Source organism: Chaetodon auriga, chromosome 23 (genome assembly GCF_051107435.1).
Source record: "Chaetodon auriga isolate fChaAug3 chromosome 23, fChaAug3.hap1, whole genome shotgun sequence".
Classification (NCBI taxonomy): domain Eukaryota; kingdom Metazoa; phylum Chordata; class Actinopteri; order Chaetodontiformes; family Chaetodontidae; genus Chaetodon; species Chaetodon auriga.
Genome location: NC_135096.1, coordinates 8,983,812 through 9,004,826, shown reverse-complemented (window position 1 = coordinate 9,004,826; position 21,015 = coordinate 8,983,812). Strand labels below are relative to the sequence as shown.

At 41.8% G+C, this 21,015-nt stretch overlaps 1 protein-coding gene across 7 annotated transcripts; it reads left to right on the top strand.

Annotated features, from left to right (window-relative positions):
- The first annotated feature begins 1,385 nt into the window (after window positions 1-1,385).
- On the top strand, window positions 1,386-13,381 carry LOC143315762 (putative ATP-dependent RNA helicase an3). 7 transcript variants are annotated; one of them, XM_076723142.1, is made up of 20 exons: window positions 1,386-1,727; window positions 2,511-2,562; window positions 2,867-2,914; window positions 3,336-3,395; window positions 3,626-3,829; window positions 5,299-5,401; window positions 5,666-5,788; window positions 6,021-6,120; window positions 6,204-6,339; window positions 6,450-6,547; window positions 7,283-7,381; window positions 7,747-7,907; window positions 8,053-8,197; window positions 8,443-8,587; window positions 8,816-8,866; window positions 10,918-11,099; window positions 11,216-11,333; window positions 11,466-11,619; window positions 11,766-11,890; window positions 11,999-13,381. In XM_076723142.1, exons 1-20 carry the CDS (start codon window positions 1,683-1,685, stop codon window positions 12,076-12,078), a joined length of 2,229 nt encoding a protein of 742 aa, XP_076579257.1. In that variant the 5' UTR covers window positions 1,386-1,682; the 3' UTR covers window positions 12,079-13,381. The 7 variants fall into 7 exon arrangements, with proteins under 7 accessions (XP_076579257.1, XP_076579263.1, XP_076579258.1 ...); XM_076723143.1 differs by having other exon boundaries at window positions 1,414-1,727; window positions 3,339-3,395; XM_076723148.1 differs by lacking the exon at window positions 8,816-8,866 and having other exon boundaries at window positions 1,401-1,727; window positions 3,339-3,395.
- Window positions 13,382-21,015: the final 7,634 nt, after the last annotated feature.

Below are 21,015 nucleotides of genomic sequence, written 5' to 3'. Positions count from 1 at the left end.
ACAAATGACGGAGTGATGACATGGACGATTTTGTGACATCACAAATTTGGAAGTCAATTGTGGTCCAGTCCATGACACACAGAAGAGCCAGTCTGTCATCTTAAGGCAAAAAAGTATCAGTAACTTCATACCATTATGTGTGAAGTAACTGATGTTTAGTGCTGTTTGAGTGTGACTGACTGCAGTCAAATTCTATACAGCAGTGTAATTACAAAGCAACTTGTGTCACATATTCTCATATATTTGCTCAGTACCTTGTCTGAAATAAAAAACACAAAACCATAAAGTGAAGCGACAGAGTGGAAATAGTCATTACTCATTTTTACCACAAGTGGGAAGCCTTACTCCAAATCCACTCTCAACGACTGACCGTCCTGAGAGCCTGACATGGACAGGGAGCCCCCATTCATACACTGCATTATGCTGAGATATCTGTTTACAGTGGTGGAAGTGGTGGGTCCAGATCCTCTAATACCATCCTGTAAAAATACTCCACTGCAAGTAAAAATCCTGCATTCAAATCAAAACTCAGCACACAGCTCACTGTTTGTTATTTACAGAATTTTCACAAACATTGTCTCAGAGTTATTTGTACTTAAAGAACATGGTATAATTGAGTAGCTTTAATGTAGAAATATCAAAAGTATTGTTAAATAGGGTTTGGAATATAATGTAGACCAGTGTCCAGACTGATGTAGCAGCAGGGGGGACAAAGTGAGAGATGTGACATTTGGAATTCTTATATCCCAATATTGGATCTGTGTATAAAGAAGTGATGAAACAATTACCAAAAAGTGACAAAATATGCTGTATTCACTGGGATACAGTATTCTTTATTTATTTATTTTATTTATTTTTTTTATACTGGCGTGGCGATATCGCGACAATATATGATTAAAGTCTCGCGATGTTTGGATTAATTACGTTTTAGATGCGTGGGTCAAGCTCTTTATACATCTATGGTCAAGGTAGCTGGTTTTAGCCAGCGGCTGTCCGGAAGTAAGGAAGGTGAGTTGCACTTATAATGAGGGGTTGAAATATGTTTTGCTTTATATAAAGGACCTGTTCCGTGATTATAGCTCACAGTAACCACATGTGAAATGTGCAAGTTATGTTTACGAAAACACAAGTTTAGTAGCTGTCCTTTGAAGGTGACACGTCTTATTGAGTTTTGACCAAATAAACATAGCAACGTGGAGTCACGTATGCTTAATTTACTATGATTTTGCACATAAAGGAAAATATGTTTTCAGTTAATATATAGTCAAGTATCAATTCCATCGTACAGATTAAGTCATATTTGGCGCATAGAGCAAAATTCGACATTGACTAAGGTTTGTTAACTTTTATTTTGGTTTACCGGATGTTTTGTGTGTGTCATTCAGTCTCACTTGACTACTGCATGACGGCTTCATCTCAGCTTCAGCTGAAGAGCAAGCCGACATCAGCTGAGTTTGCACGAAGTATCATCCTTGGAGCTAAAATACAGGAATTTATCATTACGAAAAATTCAGCAATAGCATTTTACAGTTACGTTTAACTTTTAAGCCAATGAAATAACTGCCATCTGCCGTAACCACAGAAACGAGACAGAGGCAAAGGAGAAATAACATTACCTCAAACCCGGCAAACAAAGAGGTCCTTTTTTCAACGACAACATTTTTCCTCCATATTCTATAGTTATGAGTCATGTGGCCGTCGAAAATGTCCACGGTCTAGAGCAGCAGGTAAGCGACGTCACTTTAATGTGTCTTGCAGCGTCAATTGATGAAACGTGTTAAAACGATGGGGATAAATGTTAGCTTGCCGGCTAGCTCAAAAACACTGCTAATGAGATGCTATCATGCTAGCCACTCTTGGGTGCGCTTCAATCCGATACTCACGTGACCAGTAGCGGCTGCGGAGAGGGGAACTTAATGTACGATGTGGGAAAACATTGATTTTCTGCCTTTTGACGGTTGTATTGTGGTTAAACACCAACGAGTTGTCCATAATGATTTAAGAAAGCGAGAGTCATGTGGTAGTTATCGTGGATTTCAGACAAACTATATATTATAACAGGGAGCTAAAATGAGCAATTCCGCTCGAGTGGCCCGTCGGTCTTTCAGTGTGAGCATATGAAACGCACCCGTCAACTCTTATCCTCGCTGCGTTTGTCTTGCATCTTGATACAACAGTAAAATGGAGGTATGCGGAGATGCAGCTAGCGGGACTGACACACAAGCAATGCGGCGTTTGACAGTTTGGCACTCAGGCCTTTGGATAACACGCAGCATTGCACAGTTTTCATGCTTCTCTTGACTGCATCCCGCTTAAAAAAAAAAAAAAGAAGGAAAAAAAGAAAAGCCCATTTCTTCTGCGTCACCAGCGACGTAGTCCAACGTTACCTGTGTCTGACTGGTCAGACAGTTGTATGGCAACAAACATGTTAGAACGAAGCTAGACAGTTTGTTAAAATGAATGAAAATGAGTCGTAATGTGTTTTTCTCACATTTTCTCTGATTCTCCAGCTTGCTGTCCTAGACTTGGCTGCAGCAGATGGACAAGGTGGAGGCACGAACAGTAAGCAACCATGTTTTTGTGAGACGTGTTTAAACTTATCATTTTCTCTTGCTTGTGAATGTGCACATACACTCCCAAACCTGGACATAATACCCCCACAAATGATGAACCATGGTGATAACACTGATTATGGGTGTCATAAAAACAGCATACAAGGAAGTGCTCCATACATTTCGAAGGACAGGAATGTTGACCATAAGGCCACCAAGGGAATATCTTTTATTTCCTATATTAATTGACATAAAGTCCTGAAAGCTTTCCGATTCATTAAATGATGTTGGACACTGTCTCTCTCTGTCTGCAGGGCGATACATTCCTCCACATTTACGGAACAAAGACGCTTCCAAAAATGGTGTGTAGCATCAAGTTAAAGCTGTCCTGTGGAGTTTTCTTGTAAACAAACGCAAAAAGCAAAGTTATGTTTACATTCAGTGTTACTCACCACGACGCAACGTGCAAAGCAGATTAATTTGCATTGTTTACATCCACATTAGCTCGCTAGCAGTTGTCTTCTTCCCTGCCTTTGTCGCAGGGAAGGAGACATCACTACTTCAGTCGAGTGGAATAATGTGAGTCTGGTGCCAAGGTGTGAATCGGTATTGCTTCATGCTTGTGTGTCGAAGTATGCATGCAAGATACAAACAAACTGGGGTCCCACTTGGGAAAACATTGCTCCGTAATGCTACCAGTGGTCCAAAACTCCACAGGGTACCTTTATTAACTGCATTTGTTAGTGATAAAGACCACAGTTGAATCACTGTCTTCCTGTCCAGCAGGAAATGCCTTTGCTGCTGGGCGACAGGGTGGCTACACCATTGCACCCGCTGCCAACTGTAAGTTCATCTCTGAATTGTTGAACTCGTTTTGTTCTTACTCCATGTTATTCCTTACTCATTAAGTTTGCTGGTTTGTTATCTTGTTCTGACAGTGAAGTGAAGACAGGGGCATTAAGTAATCTTTAATCTGGATCCACCACTTGTCAAGAGTTGCACATATGGTGTAGTTAGACATGAGCATCATTTCTTTGTTTTTTTGAAATGATCATCCTTTTCTCCCTCTGCAGATGGTTGGGACGGGGGGCGCAACAACTTCGTTAATGGCTACCACGACAACCGCATGACTGCCGGCAACTCATTTAACCGCGGCCCACCTCGCATGGAGCGGGGCCGAGGTGGTGTCGGAGGAGGTTACCGCAGCAACAGGGGCGGCTCCTTTAATCCCATCAACCCGGCACAGCCAATGGGTTTCGCTGGCTATGACAATAAAGGTGAGATTTGGTTTTATTGATGGAAACATGATGACTTTTCCTTCTCAAATGTAATATCTGCTCTGGAGATGACAGGTCCTGTGTTCTCTTCTAAGGAAAAGAAATCGTTAGCCTTCTGATCAACAAAACCAATTGATTTGGAAATAATAGACTTATTGATTTTAAACTTTAAGTACTGTACTTAAATACAAATTTATACTTATACTACACTTCATCTTTGAGGCAAATATTGTATCATATTTTGTCTGACAGCTTCAGTTACTAGTTATTTGTCAGTTTACTATTTTTCACACCCTTTCTGTCCAATGAAAATGATATATCTCCAAATGAGCTCATGAAAAGTGCAATACATGGTTCTCACAGGACAGCAACACTAAAAACACAGATGATGATTTTAGAAATTATGATGCATTGCTGTAGTTTTAACTACCCAGCAGTAAATAAAGTAGTGAGCTCAAGCTTAAACATCTACAGAACTAAAATGAACATATAAATGAAAGAAAAATGTAAATAAAACAAAATATGATCATTTGCTAATCCTTTTTGACAGATATTCAAGGAGAATCAGCACAAAGACAATATATGTCATGTTTTCCCTCATTCACTCCTTTGACATTGATAAATATATGATTATTCTGAAAGTGATGCCAGCACGTTTTTAAAAAAAAAAAAAGTTGTGAGAAGAGCAACGAAACACTGGGAAAGGCTCAGTCATTCACAAGCAAGGATGAGGTGAGGTTCACCACTTTGTGATAAACTGTAGGTAAATAATTCAGTGGTTTAAGAACAACATTTCAACCAAAAGAAGAATTTCAGGATTTTACCTACAATCTATAACATCATCAGAAATGCCATTGACTTCTCTAGACCCCATGGGTAATTTGCACGTCTGTGAAGGCACCAACAACGCTGAATGGTACATACAGGTTTTGGGACGACCTGGGCTGCCATCCAGATGACGGCTTTTTCTGGGACATCCCTGCTTATTTTAGCAAGACACTGCCAAGCTGCGTTCTGCACATGTTACAACAACGTGGCTTCATAATAAGAGAGTGTGGGCTCTAGATGTAACTTCTTACTTGCTATTGGGCAATGCAAGCACCATCAATTTGAGTTGTACAGACTTAAAGAAACACTTGGGGAAGGATTCTTTACTGAGGGTGTTAAAAATATAAATTGTTTATCTCAAACTGGAGCTGAGGGGAAGTTAAAATGTTACAGAGGACACTTTGTAGAGCTGCTCCAGTGACAGTGAATGCAAGACTTAAAAGTCAAAAATAACAGCTTTACTGCAAGGAGGATGTTTTTTGGTTCCCTCGAAACTGTCAGAGTGGCCTTAGACACATCAAACAAAGAATATTTCACAGCTAACAGATTTCAGTACAAACACCAGCTGTAGTCTTCTCCTGCGTTCATGAAACAATGTATGAAAAAGTCTTCATATGGTTTTGTGTTTATTCTTCTGTCAGACACCGGCGGCTGGAACACTGCCAAGGACGCCTATAGCAGTTTTGGTAACAACCGAGGGAAGTCTGCGTTCTTCAATGACAGAGGCAATGCTAATAGAGGGAGGTAAGGAGATGAGACACAGAGACAGATGAATAACTGCTTGCGCAGCTTGTCTTTGCTTTTCTTTTGTCATTGTACTGAAATGGCAACGGCTAACAGAGGGAGCAAGAAGCAACAGGGACATCAAGTGCCTGTTATAGAAATGCTAAATCCACATTATAAGATATAAAACTCCAGTCATCTACACTCATGTGATTTGTAAAGTTTGAAAAATGTCCTCGCAGCATCACACATCTTGTGTCATCATTGTCTTTGTGCTCTGCTCAGGTTTGATCATGGCGGATTTGGTGGTGGTGGAGGAGGAGGAGGAGGAAACAGCCGCTGGGTGGAGGAGTCCAGAGATGACGGAGACTGGTCCAAACCAACACCACGTAACGAGCGCCTTGAACAGTGAGTGTGTTTTTGCTGGTCATTCAGGTGTACTCCAGACACAGGAAGTTGGGTAATTTGAGAGCTACAACGATTCATAGATTAGTCGATCTAACCCTAACCCTGAAAATAGACTCAGCTGTGAGTGACATTCATTTAAGATCATCATCGTTACACCAAAGAAACACATGGTGCATTTTTCTGAACATCAGACTAACATGTTTGCTTTTTCTCCTGCCTTGCTCCTCTGTAGTGAGTTGTTCTCTGGCAGTAACACTGGGATTAACTTTGAGAAATATGATGACATTCCTGTTGAGGCCACAGGACAGAACTGCCCTCACCACATCGAGAGTGTAAGCTATTGTTGTTAACCTGGGATCCATCAATTTACAATTATGTATATATCCGCATATTTGACTGCGTGCATGCTGTGCAGTTCCAAGATGTGGACATGGGTGAGATAATCATGGGGAACATCGCTCTGAGTCGCTACACCAGACCGACTCCTGTCCAGAAGTATGCCATCCCTATTGTCAAGTCAAAGCGAGACCTCATGGCCTGTGCACAGACAGGTAGGACACACACACAAACAAAAAGTCACATATTGAAGTTTGGTTTTTGAGATAATACTATAAATAAGCAATGACTCTGCCGATTGTTGAGGATGGTTTTGTGTCTGCAGGTTCTGGGAAGACTGCAGCATTCCTGCTCCCTATTCTCAGCCAGATCTACACTGAGGGACCAGGAGAAGCTCTTAATGCAGCTAAAGCATCTGGACAGGTCAGGAGATTTCCTCCAGATTCTAAAATGGACCAAAACATTACATTAAGAAACCGAGCCCACTTCCACAATGAAAGCCTCTCTGGCTGCATTCCCAAGAAAACTACGCTCATGCGGGGCCTGCAAAATTTGACAGCTACAGTAACTTGGAAAACAGTAATATGGCACACTGAATATGATGAATGTAGTATTTTTCAAACCACAAATGAGACAAGAATTGGCAAGCAAGGGTGCGATTTTCTAACTGTATGTTCAGTAGGTGTCTGGTGTTGAGTAATGGGAACTATAATTCTGAAGGAGTTCACAGTCAAGCGCAGAGGCTGAATTTACTGTTTATCAGACCCCAGACAAGAAAAGAATAACCTAGCTAGTGTGCTATTTTCTTACTGTGGAATGCACTCAATTCAAAGGTCTTTAGTAATGTTCACTGAATGGCAAGACAGCAACTGAAGGGATGTAATGGGAATGCAGCTGTCAAGGCTTTCGTCATACGAAAGTGGGCCTGGGTTCATCTAAAGTCCCCTGGAATCCTGTCCCCCAGATAGAGAACCACTGGCCTAGTTAGTCCCAATAAGTGATGATCTGTACCGTGAACTCTGGAGCTCATATCTGAGTTGGACATGGTTCCCAGACAGGTGAAACCACGGGCTTCAGCATGGGAGTACTTGCCTTCACTTCAGTGAAAAAACAGCAACTGTTATCAGACTGAACTGTTGTGTTGTCATCGTTTTACAGGAAAATGGAAAGTATGGCCGTCGTAAGCAGTACCCCATCTCCCTGGTGTTGGCTCCAACCAGAGAACTGGCGCTGCAGATATATGATGAAGCCAGGAAGGTAAGATAATCCTCAATAAAACAGATACAGTCTGATCTGGCCTCTCCTATAGAATGCATTTGTGTTGCCAGTACAGTCCGCACACTTGTAAGATTCCACCATCACAATAATGTTCACTGATGTAGGAGCAGAGTGTTTGCACCTGCAGAAGTCCACCACCAGCTCTTTGGTTTTCCCTGCATTTATCTGGGGGTGACAGTTAGCTGATTTGTGGGTTAAGTCTGCAGTGAAGAGGGTGAAGAGGAAGGGAGCTAGGAATGTTATCTATCTATACACACATACGCAACCACATAAGCATGAAATCCTAAAAACATGGAGAAGCATTTATCCATGTATTTCTTCAACCTTTTTCTTCTTCTTTGTAGTTTTCCTACCGGTCCAGGGTGCGTCCCTGTGTTGTGTATGGCGGAGCAGACATTGGCCAGCAGATAAGAGATCTGGAGCGAGGATGCCACCTACTGGTGGCCACACCTGGAAGACTGGTGGACATGATGGAGAGGGGCAAGATTGGACTGGACTATTGCAAGTAAGACATAGACAGGAGGAGACAGTGATGGATAAAACTGTGGATTTTAACAATTTCATGAGATGTGTTTAATTGCATTTTATAAATATTGGAGTATAAGCATTACATTGAAGGATGCCACCTCTTCCTCTGTTCTTCACTGCAGCTACCTAGTTTTGGATGAGGCAGATCGTATGCTGGACATGGGATTTGAACCACAGATCCGACGCATTGTCGAACAGGACACAATGCCGCACAAAGGCATCCGACAAACCATGATGTTCAGCGCTACCTTTCCTAAAGAGATCCAGGTACATTTGCAGCACTGCAAGAGTGTCACCATAGGCTACCCATAGCATGACCCTGTGTCAAGCAAGCTGATTTGTTGATTCAGCTATTGTCAAGATGTGGCTTTGAAATGTAGAGGGGAAAAAACCTACTGAATACATGTATTAAAAAAGAATCGCACAACATATCAGAGCAACCCATATACGTTTGCCCAGGGACAGCCTGAAGAAGGTCATGTTCATGGACACGATCTCTGCTCCCCCTCCAGATCCTGGCCAGGGATTTCCTGGAGGAGTACATCTTCCTGGCGGTGGGCAGAGTTGGTTCCACTTCAGAGAACATCACTCAGAAAGTGGTGTGGGTGGAAGAAAGCGATAAGAGATCTTTCCTCCTGGACCTGCTCAGTGCAACAGGTGAGACAGTCATATAGCAATAACAACTCAGTTACTGCACATGTACAGACACAATGCGGTTTTGTATCCCCAATCTTTTTTCCATTATCATATTGTCGTCCCCTCCATCCCAGCCAACACGTTACTGTGTGTCTCTTTGGTACATCAGAAAAAATGAAACATACAGAGTTGGTTTTGGTGATTGAGTGTGGTTTACATGTTGGTGGTTTGGTGTGGTTTTATCCCAAGTCATCCCCAGCGAGGTACAGGACAGTACTGGAGACAACATAGAGAAACCTGGTAAGATCTTCAATGGTGAAACTTGTATCTGTCATTTCATATTTGAAATAATTTTGCTTGCCCTTTTAATGTTCTCTGTGGATGGAGAATCCTTTGTTTATTCATTTTTTTGGTTCTGTGTACCATTTCATGGGTCAAGTTTGCTAAGCTTACATCAAACATGCCTGTTGTATTTTTTTTTTTTAGTTTGAGTTTTTTGTAGCATTTCTATGTACAGTATGTTGCTGTGGTGTCATCATATCTGACCCAAAGCCTTGATAGAGAGAGTCTGGTTAGGCTGTGTTCTCAATAGCCAACAAGTAGTGTTGTCATATTTGTTAGGTATTTGAGACGGTTTCAATGCTTGTTTTCAACAGTATTGATCCGCTGGTACAAGCTTCGCCGTGCCCACGTAGCCCCGCCTCCTCTCAAACTCTCACATTACTACCGTCTCGTTTGCTTCAGCTGGATGTAGCTCACGACAGGCCGTGGTGCACTGGGGGTGTTGTTCTAGTGTTAGCTCAGTGTTTAAGATGGAAAAGTTCAGAGTCTCCACAACTGGTTTTGGTTGACGAAGAAAACAGCAGGAGTGCTGTTTGGAAAGGCAAAAGACGCAAAGCAAGCCCGTATGCAAGCGATGCTGCAGAGCAGTGCCAACAAAAGGCGCTAACACAACAAATTTAGCAAAGCACCTGAATTTCGAGAGGTTGGCGATAGCTCCCATTTCAGCATCACTGGGACATTGAACAAGATGGCCCAGTACACTGCTGGTGATCAGTGTGTTGTCCTGTTGTTGGCTCAACAGCTACTTGTAATTGTCAAAGCTAAGCTAATCCCCCTCAGAGCCAACAGGGCTGCAGAGTTTCAGTTGATATAATATACTTTGACTGTGGTCAGAAGTAATGTAACGTGGATGCTGTAGTGGTGGGAGAAGTGTCTTGTAAAACTAGCAGTACCACACTGTCCAAATACAGTAAAAGCCTACCTGTACCAGTGTGCAAGTATATCAGCAAAATCAAAGAATTCCTTCTGCAATAAATATGATGCTTTTGCATTAATATTACTGCTGTATTAATGTGTATGTTGCATTTTTCTACTGTAGATGTGTAAGTTTAACTACTTTTTATGGTAGCTTCGTCTACAGCATTGCACAGCATTCTATGTTATATTAATCTTTTAATAAAGATAGGATTTCCAGTATCATGACAACACTACTAACAAGTGGATATAAATGTGGGCCTGCGCCTCATAATCAGGTCGTAACGTTCATGGATCAGGAGCGTTGAGGAAGAACTGTGACCAAACTCTTTCCATCGGTGGCTCTCGTCACACTGCCTGCACAACAACACAATGCTGCTGATGCTTTTCTTGTCATTTTTGTTTGTTTGTTTGTTTGTTTGTTTTAATCCACTCTGCACTCCCTGCTGCCTGACGCACTCGTCTTTTTTTTTTTTTTTTTTTTTTTAATGTGAACAATTTAAACTGATGAAGGTGAATGTTATGAAGGGACACCTGCACTTCACAGCAGGGACTGAAACAGCCTTACCGGTAGATGCATGATCTGCTGGGAGCGCTGAAAGAGTAATGATATGATTATACACAGAAGGATTTACATCTCAAGATTGTCAGAGTGATTCAACATCTTTTGCACCGACAGCTTTTTCTTTTTTTTTTAGCTTTAGGAATCACTGTGTTATTATGCTCCCTGAGAATAAAACCTTGAAGTTTAAGCTCTTTTTTGTGTCTAAAACACATCAAATTGTATGAAAATATCACAAATCTACTCGCAAGGTTGTGTCTATCTCTTGGAGTCAAAGCAAGATACTTGTTATATACGGTTTCTGTGCTGACTATTCTTGACCAAAAATTGATTCCTCATGATTTTGGTCACCCCCCTGACATTTTGGCTAGTTTGGATTAAAAGGAAAAAGACCTCATTGATTAAATGCATTGGCTACAGCTTTGCAGTATTCAAAATCTGATGCTTGAAAGCACAACAAACCGCTTAAAATCGCCTGCCATGACTCACCTTTAATGATGAGCCTCACGAGTCTTTTCTCTTGGTTCATCAGGAAAGGACTCGTTGACTCTGGTTTTTGTGGAGACCAAGAAAGGTGCTGATGCCTTGGAGGACTTCCTGTATCGTGAAGGCTATGCCTGTACCAGTATCCATGGCGACCGCTCCCAGAGAGACCGAGAGGAGGCCCTGAACCAGTTCAGATCAGGGAAATGCCCCATTCTGGTGGCCACAGCGGTCAGTATAGATAAAATTCTGTCAGCTACACAGATGACATAATCGATAAATTATGGGAGAGATCTTTAAGGCATCTTTATAATCCATAATATTTCTGCTCTTTTGGACTGACTCAGGTAGCTGCTCGGGGTCTGGACATCTCCAATGTGAAACATGTCATCAACTTTGACCTGCCCAGCGACATAGAGGAGTATGTCCACCGTATTGGACGTACAGGACGAGTTGGAAATCTGGGTAAGACTGCTAACTAATGTCATGCAGTGATATGAACCCGATGCCGTGTGTTGCATTATCTAAAATGAGGTTAGACTCAAAGCTTTTTGAGCTGAGATTCATTGCTACTGTTCTCACTTTATATACCTACAGGCCTGGCCACATCGTTCTTCAATGATAAAAATGGGAACATCACGAAGGACCTGCTGGACATCCTGGTCGAGGCCAAACAAGAAGTTCCCTCATGGCTTGAGAGCCTGGCCTATGAACACCAGCACAAGAGCAGCAACAGAGGACGTTCTAAGAGGTACACATACACAGGGTCTCCTCTTAATTAGTACATATGTGGGGGGTTTTTTGTGTGCTAATGTAATTTATGGATCTCAACCCGTCCTATGACTTGTCTAGATGAAGTGAAGTTGATTGAGATAACGTGTGTGATTTTTACCGCAGGTTCTCTGGTGGTTTTGGAGCACGTGATTATCGCCAGACAGCCGCAGGAGGCAGCGCTGGAGGGTTTGGAGGACGTGGAGGTCGCAACCAGGCAGGACATGGAGGAACCCGTGGCTTTGGAGGAGGTGAGGATCTGGTCTGAGGATACAGCTCGTGTTGCTCATAATCTACACAGCTTTAAGTTAGAGGAGAACACCATTGTTGAATTTTCTTCTCTGTTTCCTTCCTCTCAGGTGGTTTTGGCAACTTCTACACCAGTGACGGCTACGGAGGCAACTACTCACACTCTCAAGTTGACTGGTGGGGCAACTAGGTTCCTCCACCTTCCCTTCACTCATCCCTCTTTGTTCTTGTCCCTCATCCTCATTCCTTTCTCCACACTGTCGTCTACACCCCATCTGTCTCTTCCGATCCATTAACCCCAGAAGCCCTTGTGCATGTTACTAAGGTATTTATACTCATTTATATAGCCCTCTTTCCATCCCTATGCATTCAAATCTTTTAATTCCTCCTTAGATTTTTCTCATCCTTTCCATCTCCCATGTCGTCTTCACAGTCCCCCATCCTTTCTTCTTTTTATTTCATGAATCCTGGTAGATCTCACCTCTTAAAAAAGGCCACATTATAAAGGGATTATTCAGTTTGAGTTGGTTGTTTTTCAACAGAAGCCACAGATTTTCTTGTTAGATTCCAGCGAGCAACATCCTTTGGTTTCAGTGAGGACATTTTGAGCGATTTACCCTCCGTGGCTCATTCTTGAAGAGCGGTAACCAATTTCATAAAATTCCTTTAACTCCCTAGGATTAGATGGACTCTTAAGATTTTCAGTGAGTTTAGTCCGACAGAACGGCCATAGAAGGCCAGAGAAAATCCTTTTTTTTTTTTTCTTTTTTGCTTTAGATTTGAATTTTGGCCTCATTGTGTTTTTGTCTGCATTCACCCAAAGCCAGCTAGTTATCCTGTATACCTTCACATCATCTTTGTATGTAAGGCATGGCCATGTTGTAAATCACCGGCCAAAAACTTTTCTAAAATATAGCGCAGAGATGGGCAAGATGTCAAATCTAAGCAAAATATGTCTGCATATAATTTTAAAAATGGGATCTGGCTGCAGCTTCCTCACTCGATGACATGACAGATACCTAAAAGTGGCCACAGAAACAGACAAAAGTTGTTTTTGGTTTTTTTTTCACCTTTCTAAAATATATTGAAATTTTGATTTACCGAGATTTGAGAAAGATGTCTAACAGAGAGAAGGGACAAGGGGCTGGACAAACAAATGTCCAGTCAGAGGGACACCAGCAGATATTGTCGCCCATTAGCAATGATGCTAGCAAACAGTGTGGTTGTTTATATCACAACCACAAACAGCATTTTGTTTGTTTGAAACAAAACATAATAGAGGATCATTTGTTTCTGTACTGTGCCTTCAAGAATTTGAACTTTGTCTCTTATTTCCGTTGTTTTTATTGCCATAATACATAACTGGCTCCAAGTACTGGCCAACTGTGACTAAAAAAAAAAAATATTTAATGTCATGTATGGGTTTAAACATGTTTTTCTTTATTTCTATTTGGAAGGAAACAAACTAGGCTTGAACTAAATCAAACCTTGGCAAAAAAAAACACAACTAAAAACTTAAAAAAAAAAAAAAAAAAAGCGAAATAAAAACTGCGATGTGGAAACTCAAAGCAATTCCTTATCTGTCTATTGGAGGTCAAATTTGTCCAGACGGTCTCTAATGAACCGATTCCGAAAAGCATATTACCACTGGAAGCATATCTAGAGAATCTGTTGATGTGCTTTCATCCAGAGTGGCCAAAAAGGCATTACCTTGGCTTTATTGGCCAGTGAGCAGAGATAACAGCTGTGGTTTTATGCTTTTGGGAAACCCGAGTCCTACTAATTAACCTATATGTCACATCTACAGCTCTGGTTTGAGCTTGAGTTTGGGTTTCTCAAAGCCATCTTGTCACTAATTGCCGGGTCACAGCATGTTCAGAGCCACTGAGAAAGAACAAGGTGGAGCTGTGCAGCAGCAGTCATGTCATGTTACTTCTCCCTGTCTAAAACAGCTCACCCTTTAATTGTGAATCACAAACAACTCCACTGTCAGTTCTGCAGGATAATATGAGCCAAAATGAAAAATATTCACAGTCCAACATGAATATGGTCAAAAGTTGAGTCTTGACATGTGTGACCTCATCCAGCAGCGATGTCAAAGCGATGCTGCAACATTTTTGGGGTGTAAAGGTTTGAATCACTGCGTGGCTGCTGCTGGAAACAACAGTTACCATATTCTACCATTGGCTGTGGCCGTTCGGCTGTCTCTTAGTGCCACCATGCTTTTGGGGAAACCGGCTCTGCTTCCAACACAAACATTGAAATCCTTGTTTGCCAAAAGCTTCTTTCAAAGGGACACACGACTAAAAAGCTAAAAGAGTTCAAAAAAATTTCTCGCTCACTCTATCCTGGAGAGTTACATGAAGAGTCTTTTTAAAATTCGTCATTCCAGTTTATTCGTTGGGTGTTTTTAAGATGTTGAGGTCAGGGATTCGAGTAAAGAATTGGATAATCGAGCCGAACTCGTTTCACAGCAGGTGCAGCTGGTGCTTTTTTGAAGGATTTGATGCCACATTTTAACTGTGTCTTGTCATACACAGCTGTGTCCATTGGACAGAACCACAGGAAAAGGCATCGCTTACTTGGTTTATGTGTTGGAGGTTTTAGATTTCTCCGACACACCAAATAGAACCACTTAGCGCCTGCGTAAGCTTGCAGGTGCAGATATTCCCATTCATACTCTTGATTCGAGCCCTTATATTCTCTCCCTCTATGCTCATGTAATGAAGTCCATTCAGCGTAAACCCACACACCAGCGGCACGAGCCATTGCAGGCTGATGCTGATCTCTTTCCCACTATCAACACGTGCCAGCTCCTCAGAAAAACAGCAGTTTCATTACAGTAATTCACCGGAACGGCACTTTCGCTTATGAATACTGCCTCTGCTTGCATGTATGTATTGTTCAAAAGACCCTTCAGCAGAGCACAAGACAGACAAACAGACAGTAACAGAACTGAAAATCTTTGGCTCCAACGTCCAAGATGATCACGTTTTTTGTCAAGTAATCGATGCCTGATCCCTGGTTCGCCCTGCTTTGCCCTGCTGTGGAACCAGGCTCCAAGGGGCAGCTGACATGCACCCAGAACCATGTCCATGTTTCATCCCTGATTGAATTTCTAAAAAGAACTCCAATGTACATTTGGATGGTTCAGTGGTAGAGGTCTAATCCCCCCACTGTGTTAATTAGTAGCAGAATACGCCAAAAAAAAGCTCTGTTGCTACCTGGTGGGAAGAAAAATTGCTCTTTTTCATCAGGGTCTTAATTTGTTTTGTTTACTTGAACAACTTTAGTGAAGTAAGAACACAGATTAAATGTAAATAGTTCAACAGTTCCACTGAATAAGAATGTGAATTATAAGTGAAACAGCACTTGAGGTGGAAAACATTATGTTTGATCACTCGATGTTGGACCAGGCGCTGTCTGGTAAGCTGAGCTCAGTGGGCAATTTGAACAGTTATTTTTTAGAGGTCTTATTTTTGGAAAATACACATGTTGTGTTCACACATCCATAAACCAATAAGGGGAATTTACCAGTTAATGCTCACAAAGCAGATGTCCCCCAAATTGCCCACTGGCTTTGACACATGACAAGGCTGGGCCAAGACAATAAAACATATGCAAGTGTTGTTGTTTTTTGGTCAAGGAGTTAATAATGCCAAGCAAATAAATACAGTTCTACGGAAGGCTTTAGTTATGTTAGATCTCTCCAATATTTCCCGTCTTCTATGATTTTTAGACTTTTTATCACAGGTCCTGTTTGGGTCAGTTGTAAAATCTCTTTTCCTTGAGTTGGTAGGGAGGTTCGGGGAAGTAGTTTCAGGCTGAGTCATGCTGGAGGACACAGGTCAGATACACACAAGCTAGCTTCTTGACGTCTCGGTGAAAAGCAGCGACTTCTTGTGTTGGTTCACCTTCTAGTTGTTAAAATGAGGGGCCGGTGAAAGGGGATTTAAATCGACGTTGCTACGTTCAAGGACAGTTGTCGTAGGATGAAGGGATAGAGTAAAAGGGCAGAGGCAACACTCTGGCCACTTTAAAACAAAGCAGAAAATGAGTTATCATTTTCTTTTCGCCTGCTGTTGAAGTGCGGTTGAACGTCGGATTGTTGCTGTGGTCCAACTTGCAGTCTAATTCCAGCTAAAGCTGCTATGAGCACCAGTGAAAACATGGATTCAATTGTTGACCAGAACTGAGTTTTAGGTGTCCCAGCAGATGATTTTATCACCTGTGAGAGTTTTTCTGTGGCCATGATATGAATAATACTTTAATTTGTCCTGCAGCAATGGTGGATAGTCTCCATCCTAGATGTCTTAAGAACTGTTGCTGGTCCGTATGAGGGGATAACCAGCAGGAAGATTGAAATCAGCAGCAGACAATACGTTTAAGATAACAGAGCAAATGACAATCAATTATGAAGGCTTTGCTTCATTTAAATCATTGATCAGCAGAGCTCTTTAAAGTTCCCATGAGGTCAAAATTGATGCTTCGGTGTTCTATCATATTATGTCTTGCGCTGTGTGTCACCTAAAGACGAGTATCTGGCCCAACAATGGCTTGATGGCCGAGGCAAAACGCACATCCAACGCTACAGGCTGCCGTAAATGCCAATCAATATCCACGACAGCTCCTTCCCTGCTGCTTTTTTTTTTTTTTTCTAAACAGAAAACACATGAATATGTACAAGCGAACAGCACTCTGCTGCCTGTCTCATGGGAACTTTAATAGTTTTGGGGGACCCCTGTACTCACCAAGCTTTTCTTGACCGGCTCTCTTGTTGGCTTTCAAATTTTAAACATGCGCATCAACCTTGTGGGATGGTTCTGCACATGATGAACGCCAAACTGAAGTTGAAGATACACTCTGATTTTGTGACAGCGTCTTAATTGCAGTGTTTCCACCCAGATAAATGTTTTTGAGCTCAACACAGATGAATGCATTTGTGCTCTGAGACACTGTTTCAAAATCAGAGTCCACCTTTAAATATTGACTGAATTTGAATGCCTGAATTGTCAACTGACACTCCTATATTCCCCGCGTGAACGGGGATATTGTCAGCATTTGTTACTTGAATCCATGACTGTTGCCAACCACAAACTCAGTATGCAGCTCGCACAGTCTCTTACATTGTAATAATAGCTCCTGCACCCCAAATTCCAAGGCATACCTTTAAGAACGATACACAGCGAGAGCTCAAACCGTTTGGATGAACCAGGTTCAGTGTGCAGACGTTGATGTGCCTTCTAACAGCCACTAGGGGGCATTGTGAATTATGAAGGAGACACTGAGCAGGTCGCAGGTGATTAAGATGCGAGAAATTACCGATGTAGTACAAGATAGCAGCTGATTGTGGAGGACTGGTGGTGCAGATAGGAATCTGCAAATCCTGCAGCAGGGAATCATGTTTCAGGTTTACCTCACTTTTCATCTTGTTTATGTTTTCAAGTAGTGTTCAGAGTACACACATATATGCAATGTACTTAGGTCTTTTACTATGGCAGATTATAGCTGCCCGCTCTAATTACTATTTCATTGTGTTGGAGCAACACTTAACTACCACTGTGCACCAAACCCCCATTCCAACTCGTCACAGTGCCCCCCGGGGCTTCTACAGTAAGTGCAATAGAGATCAGTTCCTCGTGGCTCGCTTTCACTTTGCCGTCACTGGCACAAGTGACATCAGCCCCAATTCTGACGCGTGCACAGTGCCTTGAAATGACTGAATTTTGTTAGTTAGGGCTGGGTATTTTTCAAGATGAAAAATCCAAAGTATTTTTGAGGCCGTTTCTTTCAAGATAGGAATACAGTAACGGGTGAAAGTAAATGCATCACTGCAGTCATTGACCCCAGAATGGCAAACACACAAGCACTGAGCAGAGCAGGGTACGTTCACCATGAAAAAATGATCGATCGATGATTCAGAAACAGTGAAGAAGAAGTTTTTACCGACTGATGAAAGGAAGAGATGGCAATTTGAATTCCTGCCACTGAAACTTAGATTTTAATTTCACATTACTGACTTAAATCCTCCATATTGACTGTTCACTCTGTTGGCCTTTGCCTCTTGAGGAACGTCGCCGTGGATGTAAACGTCAGGCGGTCAGTTAGTCTGCTACACACTGAAATTGGGATGAGGATGAATTCTAACGACACTGTCATGCTACAGACTGAAATTGGGATGAGGATGAATTCTAATGACACTGTCATTCAGCATAACTTAAATTTCTCCAACACATTGGTTTATGGCCACATACCTTCAAAACCAACGCCATCGCCATCAGCCTCACCTGTACGTTGTCTTTAGCACTACTTAGCAAATACTAAATGAAATGCTGAAAGACTGTAGAAGCTCTGACTGTTCATCTTGTTCAAGTGAGTTGTTTGTTATCTTACAGTATCACGGCTTTTCTCATTGGTCGGCGGTGGTGTTACGCGAATAAACACATATCCTCTCCGTTAAACGAGTAACATTTGTTTGGACCATCGGCCTTACTTTCATTAGTTGACCATGCTCAGTTTATTTCCAGCTCTTGTTTCGAAATTCAGCACTTTAGTTTTGGGGTTTTTGAGTATTTTCAAAACCTTTTGATGCCTTAAATTCAAGGGTGATACCCAGCCCTAATGGAGCAGATAGTGAAGTTGGTTACACTGTATACAGGAAACACGATTCTGCATCACTACAGTAACTAACTTACCAGCAGGAGTGCTTCGATTGTCAGTGAACAATTTAATGGTGCTATGCTCCCATTGCTGCGGCCTGCAGGCCCCTCTGTTGTAGAAAGACTTCAAATCCCGCCGAGTTTTCCAGAAAATATTTCAGTTACTTCGTTTAGTCTCCATCTTAAATCTTCTACATGTCCTTCAAAACCTCTGAGAGGTGTGAAGGAGTGAGTGGGAGCGTTTGAAGTGTAGCGCAGCCAGGTGTCAAAAAGAGAGGTTTCTCCACAGAGTGTGTGTGTGTGTGTGCGCGTGCGTGTGTGTGTGAGTGAGTGTGTGTGTGCATGATGTATGGAAATGTTCTTCAAGATATGAAACCGTTTTTTTGGGACCAGGTGGAGTTCTAGTTAACAGCAACTTGTAAAATTCAGCTGTTTGCACACAAAGTTCTCGAGTCTACTTTCGCTGCTAGTTTGTGTAATTTATCAAGCCTTTTTGGGGGAAATATTTATTTTTATAAGCTTAATACGAAAGTTGATATTTTACAAAGTGACTTGACCAAAAGACAGTAAACAAAAACACTGGCACTTGAATGTTGAATGTCATTGGTATGAGTGAAAATTTCTATTTTTCTGGGGTAGTGTGAGCTTTTTAATGTTAAAGATGCAAAGTGTCGGGCTTTCTCTTTAAATGTGTCACCGGAGCGAGCTGGGATGATGTAGAAATGTTTCAAAAGAAAAACAGAAATAACTGTCACTGGCGCCAGAACCACTTCAAATCATCCGCTTGTCATCAATCCCAATACACTAACTCTCTGTAAGGCCAATACAAAGCAACACTCGCTGCATGCACATCTTTTCATGTTCAACCAGATGTCCCCATCATGTTTCCCTCAGGGGGAATTTAACACCTTAAAATGATCCCCTGACTTTTCATCCTGTTCCATCATCAGGTGAAACTATATTTTATCCAGTACTTTGTGAACTTGTCAGTTTTGGGCTAATCCAGGCATTTAAAAAACCTCAAAAAAGATACTTCATCATATTAATGCAACAGTTGTGTAAATCCACTGTTATCGTAAAGCAGTTCTGCCCATTGAGAAGAGAACGCATCACAACATAAACATGGCGAAATCTGATTGACACATTCTCATCGTCCAAAACCCATCAGTGAAAGGGTCCGGCGGCCGTGAGGGGGCTCGCTCTCTCTTTCTGTCGTTGACTACAATATGTAAAGATGTGCATGTTACGTGAGGCCAGAGTTGATTTCCAGTTGATGCCACGGTGACATATTAAGCGAAACGTCCGACACGGGTTACCTTTAAAGTCACATTGGACTCAGTATCAGATCCACAAACCTGTTCGTGCGACAGGTTCCATTGCCAACAATGATAATCAACCACAAACAGCCATTTTTTAAATTGGCAAACAAAATTTGAGACAACACCATCGTATATGCCAAGGTTTGGATTAAAATAAAATTAACAAAACGCTACGATCAAAGACATTTTGTAAAAAAAAAAAACATGCAGTACAAAAAACAAGTGTCCAGATTCTCTCCAAGTCAATGTCGTTTTTTTTATTTTGATTTTTTTCTTTCATTTTGAGTCTTTTACACTTTTCCTTCCCGTTGAATACCCTTGTTGTGAATGTCTGGCAAGTGGTGACCTTTAAAGTCTTCATAACACAGAATTAACTGTGGTTCTATTGCTATGTTGTCGTGGTTTGCATATTTTCAGGCGTCAGGTGTGTTGACGCTCATATGTGGGAGCTTCTGGCCAATCAGAAATGGGGGAAAGATGACCTGGTGACGTCCCTCCAGGTGTCTTTTACACAAGTGAAGAGTTCTTAGTGCAACTTCCAGCTGATCCGTGCCAGTCTTGGTCTGTGTCTTGCATGAGAATATGATATTGCAGCTGTTTATAATGTGTTTTTCCTGTAGGTCCACTTTGCACACACATTTTGCAGTTCTGCCTGCAACAGCAGCTTCAATGGACCAGAATGCAATGCGGTCCCAGTAGAGCCACCATCAATGACAGATCATAGATACAGTACATGGGTCAACGATCACACTTAACTTCTCTTTGTAGGCAGAAACACACTGAACAAAGCAACACTTCAGTTGACTTTCCATTCAGTCAACTTAAAGAGGGTTATTGCAAAAAAAAAAAAAGAATAATTGCTGTTTAGAGACTGAATTGAAAGGAAATAAATCAAAGTGTTGTTGCCATTCCTGACTGGCCAGACCCCTCGATGTGGACGCACAGCACCTCCAGCCTGGTAGTTAGCGTTTGCTTTATGTATTAGTTTAGCGGTTGTGCACGAAGAGGAGCACTGCACGAAGAAAAAAAAAGAACTGTGCATCTATTCTGACCACAAGTTTACCACAAATAAAGGTTTGGATTTGCAAATGTAAACACTGCGTCTTCTTCGTCTTTGTGTGAGGCGTTTGAGAACATGTGAAACACCTT

Excerpts from the sequence above, each read along its gene's own strand:
- LOC143315762 (XM_076723142.1), top strand. The coding sequence starts at position 1,683 with ATGAGTCATGTGGCCGTCGAAAATGTCCACGGTCTAGAGCAGCAG. Across the intron at positions 7,382-7,746 it reads TATATGATGAAGCCAGGAAG|TTTTCCTACCGGTCCAGGGT; the intron begins GTAAGATAATCC and ends TCTTCTTTGTAG. Across the intron at positions 8,198-8,442 it reads CCTTTCCTAAAGAGATCCAG|ATCCTGGCCAGGGATTTCCT; the intron begins GTACATTTGCAG and ends CTCCCCCTCCAG.